A 6030-nucleotide genomic window follows, 5' to 3' on the forward strand; every position below is an offset into this window, starting at 1 on the left:
TCCAGAAATCTCAATCTGTCCGTGTGCCCCTGCGAACGCCCCCTCCTTGGCCCTCTCCCTGGAGCCCGCACCCCAGGGAGTGCGATTTCTTTTACGCGGGGAAACTTGATCTCACGCCACGCTCTCCCCCAATGTCCTCACGCCTCGCTTTGTCACCGGCCGAGAGGTGAGCCCCCGGCGGCCCCCTCCCCGGGCCGGGCGGGACCCTCCCGCGGGGGCGGCGGCGCGGGCTGCGTAGGGCCTGCGTCAGCCGCAGCCCGCCGGCGATTGGGGCGCGCTCGCCTCCTTCGGTTTGGGGCTAATTATAAAGTGGCTCCAGCCGCCGCCAGCCCCGGGACGGCGAGGCGAGGCCGGCGCTCCGAGACCCGCAGTGCAGCCCGCAGCCCGCGGCGACGCCGAGACCCGCGCCGGGGAGGCCCGCGCCACACGCCGGCTTCTTCCCCTGTCCGTTCCAGGTGCCTGCGGCCCGGCGTCTCCGACCAGCGCGCGCCATCCGGACAGCGGCAACGTGAGTGACCGTGCCCCAGGCTAGCCTTTGTTGCGTGGGTTTGGGGCGTCCGCCGGCTCTGTTTTATTTTGCGTTTCATTGCGTGGGGTTCCCCAACTTTGTTCCGGTCCCTGTTTGTGACCCGGGTCCATGTCGCGCCTCCCCAAGCTCCTGCTTTTTTCGAATGTGGTCTTGGTCGTTCTCTCCAGAATCCTGCCCAGGGCAGCGGACGCCCAGAAAGAGAGCCGGGTGCCCCGGGCAGCCCCGGGATCTGGCGACAGTGCCAACCTGGGGCGCGCGAGGCGCTCTGAGCTGTCCTCCGGCCTCTGGAAACGGTGTCGGCCGGGCGGCCAGACGGGGGCCCAGGAAGGAGCGTCCCTACGAACTCTTGCTCGACGAACTCCCAGCTGGGACGGTCCTTGCTAGGAGGTCCCTTCGAGGGACCCGCTCTGCGTCTGGACAGGCTCTGAGCTCGCGTCCCTCTCTCCCCGCAGCCATGGCGCGGTTCCTGAGACTCTGCACTTGGCTGTTGGCTCTTGGCCCCGGGCTCCTGGCGACCGTGCGGGCGGAATGCAGCCAGGACTGCGCGACGTGCAGCTACTTCCTGGCGCGCCCCACCGACATCAACCCCCTGGTGAGTGTTCCGCGCGGTGGGTGAGCAGTAGCGGCCACCATCCGCAGACAGCCGGGGCCGCCACGTCTCGTAGTCACAATTGTTCTGCACCTCCGCGGCGCGGATCTCTGGTGACCCGGGTGTCCCGACTGCTCCCCGAGAGCTGACCACCGTCCCTCTGTAGCTCTCAGCTTCGGGGACCCGAGGCTATGGAGGGACCGGTAAGGGCGACGATGTCTCCACACAACCTGAGTTTATTTTAACCCCCGGGATGCGGGAGCCTGGAAATGTGCTCCCTTCAGCACCTCGGAGAGCACTGGGTTGTCGCCTCACCTGTCCCAAAGAAGATGCTGTCACCCAAACTCCTAACGTATCCCACTAAGGGCCCCTTCTGCACACAACCATCCTCCCATCCTTCCCTCAAATAATGTCATTTTTTATTAGTGACTTTTTGTCACCTTTCTTCAGATTTCATTTCTCTAGCCGTTTTAACCTCTACTCCCTCAGCCCTTCCCCTCTCCTGTGGATAGAGGCGAGTAAAGGGATGGGGCAAGGATACAGGGAGAGAAAGGGGAAAGCGCAGGAGAGAAAGAGATCAGCAACTGTCTACAGGCAAGTGATGTTGGATTTCAACTTCCGTCTCGTCTTGAATGTACTTTTGTAATACCTACTAAGATGACAGTTTAATTTGGCTGTGAAAAAAACACAGGAGAGTTGGACAGTGTCCAAAGACGCAGCAAGAATGCAAAGATAACCTACACCACAGGGGCTTAGGGAAAAAACCTGAAGACAGAAGACTCTCCTTCGAATCATAGTCCGTGTACTGTTGAGTCACCCCTGATGCTCTAGTGAACCAGCATGTCTTAATTTGGCTTTCAGGAAGCTTCATTTGAGTAGCTCCCCCAATGATTACTTTGCTGTCTTCTCCACTTGTTGCAATTCTGGGATGACTTAAAAAGCTCAGGAGAAAGTAATGTATTAATCCGAGGAGTTAAATGTCTCACTTGAGCCTCCAAAGACAATGTGTTATATAGATACACAAAATAGGGACAAAAATTAAGGAAAGGATTCCACGAAATCCAAGGCATATTTTGTAGGTTAAATGTTTGTTTCATTTGAATTACCTGACCTGCTTGATTTGATATGTGAATGTGCTGACATGCCCTTAAAGAGAGGACACAGAGTAGGGCTTTCTATTTAAACTAGGACAAAAATGTTGCATCTTAAATAGGGGTACTAATCTCCTTCAACTGTCTTTTTTCCTTCTGATTTGTTTTGGGTTTTTGTCACTGATTTATTTTGTATTGGGGCTTACATTTAGGGTTGTTATTTTTTCTGTGACAAACAGCTTTGATAATGACTAATTTGCTGGAATTACAATAGTTCTGGAATGTTAGCTCTGATGCAAAAGACATATGAGAAATGAGGTTGCCTAGACAAAACTATGTAGTAAAATCAATTCAGCAGATATTTATTGAGTTTCCACCATGTGAAAGGCACTAGTGTTTGGTTCTGTGGCAGATACAAAGATGAGCAGGCAAGCCAGGATGTCCAAATTGTACTTACCATCTAATATGATCTTGACCATAGAATACAGAGTGTGCTAAATACTGCAAAAGATGCACAGACGGCTATCGGAGCATACAACATCACTTCTTTAGTATGAGTGTGTTGTTCTGATTTGTCATTAACGTTTTTGAAGGAATCACAAATCACCTACATTAAAAAGCCTTTTGATAATAGTATACAAAATATTCTCCATTAATTTTTGGCAAAGAGATCATTTTAAATTTCATTTTAGAATGGAACTATTATTGACACCCAAAAATCTTAAATTTTTAATGATGTTTTGATTTCTTAATCCGATATTAAGAATAAAACAGGACCATTTACATTAGGTTTTTTGTATGTGCATACATTTCATTTTCTTAGACACAAAGCTTAAATAATCATTAAGAGCTGGTTAAATATGTACCCTAAAGAATTTTGTTGAACTAATAAAATGCTTTATTTCACAGTTAAAATAATATGTGTGTATGTTATACCAATTAATATGCCAACATATTTTTGAATACCAAGAAAGGTCCTGGATTTTCTGTCTAAATCAAGGGCCAGTAACTTGGGTTCTCTGAGTAGACTTTGGGGGCTCTAAAAACCTCTGAAATGCTCAGAAATATCATATGTATTTTGTCAATGTTCATGTAATATTAATATTCTTTTTTTATCATACCCAAGTCATCTGTTGAATAGAAGAGAATCTTAAGATCATTGGAATATATGGCCTAAAACTAACAATGATTAGAATTTAATTATTACATAATAAAAAGGAAAGAATTGTGTGCTGACCATTCCTATTTTGTCAAATAACATGATTTCCACTGGAAAAGACATTTTCTGCACACCAGTGACTAAATGTTAAGAAAAGAAACATGAATAATTTGAACACTTGTATATGTATAATTTCATGTCTGACCTCAGCATTACAAACAGTTGGTTCAAGATAATTAAATCTGTTCTAATCAATCAAGGGGGGAAAAGCAAAACATCTCTACTTTCAGCAAATCAATATGTCATAATAATCCAAATAATTCCTAGGATTTAAATTGAGTTTTTAGGATATCCTTCTTTTCAAACTTATTTTGAATTGTTGTTTTTCTTTAAAGATTCAAAGCGTTTGCAGGAATATTGGAATACCATTCCAGGTGAAATATTAACACAAGAAAGTAAACAAATCTTATATTACTAATACTGATTTTATCTGTAAGATAAGAAGATAAAAGGAATTGGGGGGTAATGTCCCTAATTAGGTAAAGAGAAATTTCTCCCTTTTAGTTAGAAAAATCTCAAGCAAAATGAAATCAGCAGTAGAAAATTAACCAGTGAAATTAGATGGTGCAGGCAGCCGATGTAGGTTAAAGTTGGGTGGAAAAAATAATTTACAAAATTGAAATGGCACAATGTATGCAATCTGTTAAAATTCAAAGAAGAATTCTAATTTGATTCATTTAATTCTCCACAATTTCCTCTTTTGATTTTCCTTTGTTTTGCCTGTTCGATAGGAGGAAAAGTTGTAATAGAAAACGTAGATGACTTGATTATCTGGAAGTTTCCATATCAAAGCAAGTGTATTGTGGTCCACAAAAATGTGTTCACTTAATGAAATCAGAAAAGCCTCTTTTTGTCACTCAATTGAATTCTTTTCTCAGGCTTGCACACTGGAATGTGAAGGGAAACTGACTTCTCTCAAAACCTGGGAAACCTGCAAGGAGCTTCTGCAGCTGTCTAAACTGGAGCTTCCTCAAGGTGGCACCAGCGCCCTCAGAGAAAGCAGCAAACAGGAGGAGAGCCATTTGCTAGCCAAAAAGTATGGAGGCTTCATGAAAAGGTACGGAGGCTTCATGAAGAAAATGGATGAGCTTTACCCTGTGGAGCCAGAAGAAGAGGCAAATGGAGGTGAAATCTTGGCCAAGAGATACGGGGGCTTCATGAAGAAGGATGCAGAGGAGGATGCCGCCCTGGGCAATTCCTCAGACCTGCTGAAAGAGCTGCTGGCAACAGGAGACAACCGAGACAGCAGCCACCACCAGGAGAGCAGTGACGATGAAGAAGTGAGCAAGAGATATGGGGGCTTCATGAGAGGCTTAAAGAGAAGCCCCCAACTGGAAGACCAAGCCAAAGAGCTGCAGAAGCGATACGGGGGCTTCATGAGAAGAGTGGGTCGCCCAGAGTGGTGGATGGACTACCAGAAAAGGTATGGGGGCTTCCTGAAGCGCTTCGCTGATTCTCTGCCCTCCGACGAAGAAGGTGAAAGTTACTCAAAAGAAGTTCCAGAAATGGAGAAAAGATATGGAGGATTTATGAGATTTTAATGCCCTTCCCCATCGGGGCCCCTAGGCCCCCACAAGCCTTCCTCTCTCCCCCAGTGAGAGACTGCCTCGTGGATCGCCTTTTATTGTCAAGTGTTGCTTGCATTGTATAGCTGACTTTATTGTCTGATAACTATTTACACGACCTGAAAGCCATCATTTCAGGTGCTGTGTTCTGAGAGTCTTCAAGCTTAGTATTGGTCTATTACAGCTATCTGGTGTTCATGCTAAAATAGTTTTTGCTACCTTGTCCTTTATTTTTGACAAAACATCAGTAAATGCTTACTTGTATATAGATATAATAAAGCTATTTCCCCAACTGCACAACAATCTTGCAAGTGTCTTCTCCTCCAAGGCCCTCATTCGCCGTTGGGTTTCCACAGCAAATCCTAAACTCAGAGACGGTGAAACCGTCTGCTTTTGACAGAATCATCACTGGCCTCCTTCTCTTCCAACAGCTGAGGCTGCAAAAACATTTTTCATTTAATTCTTATACATGAAATCTTAGATGAGTAAACACAGTGGAGATGTATTTCCACTCTCATTTCTGGAAATTAGCTACAGAAAGGAAAAACAAAACCTGATAAAGAAACAAACTATGCCCTCCTAAATATGGAAATCTGCATTTACATCCAGATGTCTATGTCTCTTTTCTCAATCAAAGTATTTTAGAAGCTAATACGAAATTAAAGAAAATTTAGTCCCATTTTGCAAATAAAGTGAAGCCCAGAAAGGTTAAGTAGTTGCCCCAAGGCTGCCCAGCAGTTGAAGGATAGAAATAGAATTAAGACTGCAAACTTCCTGCTCCCAAGCAATGTCCTTTCCACTCCAGTTCTCTCTCTCGTCCAGGTCACTACCAAGAATTGGAAGGAGTCGGGACTATATCTTATTACTATTGTACACCCCCCACCAGACCATAGTGGGTTCTCCAATATCTGATGAATGGATATATGTGTGACTAAAGGAATGAGTAAAGGAATTTGGTGACCAGGTCTCTGAGAAAGGTATTATGAAGGTTTTATAAGGCAAATTCTCATCACACAAGTAGCCATGACTACTTCATG

The 6030-nt window shown here is 45.3% G+C and overlaps 1 protein-coding gene across 1 annotated transcript; it reads left to right on the forward strand.

Annotated features, from left to right (window-relative positions):
• The first annotated feature begins 218 nt into the window (after window positions 1–218).
• PENK (proenkephalin) lies at window positions 219–5296 on the forward strand. The gene is made up of 3 exons (XM_014857790.3): window positions 219–508; window positions 982–1121; window positions 4307–5296. The coding sequence occupies exons 2-3, from the start codon at window positions 984–986 to the stop codon at window positions 4967–4969; spliced, it is 801 nt and encodes a 266-aa protein (XP_014713276.2). The 5' UTR covers window positions 219–508; window positions 982–983; the 3' UTR covers window positions 4970–5296.
• Window positions 5297–6030: the final 734 nt, after the last annotated feature.

This window comes from Equus asinus, chromosome 12, assembly GCF_041296235.1.
Source record: "Equus asinus isolate D_3611 breed Donkey chromosome 12, EquAss-T2T_v2, whole genome shotgun sequence".
In the NCBI taxonomy this organism is placed as follows: domain Eukaryota; kingdom Metazoa; phylum Chordata; class Mammalia; order Perissodactyla; family Equidae; genus Equus; species Equus asinus.

Bases quoted from the DNA above. Each gene is read 5' to 3' on its own strand.
- PENK (XM_014857790.3), top strand. From the start codon at position 984: ATGGCGCGGTTCCTGAGACTCTGCACTTGGCTGTTGGCTCTTGGCCCC. The intron at 1,122-4,306 runs GTGAGTGTTCCG...TTCTTTTCTCAG, and splicing joins CCACCGACATCAACCCCCTG to GCTTGCACACTGGAATGTGA.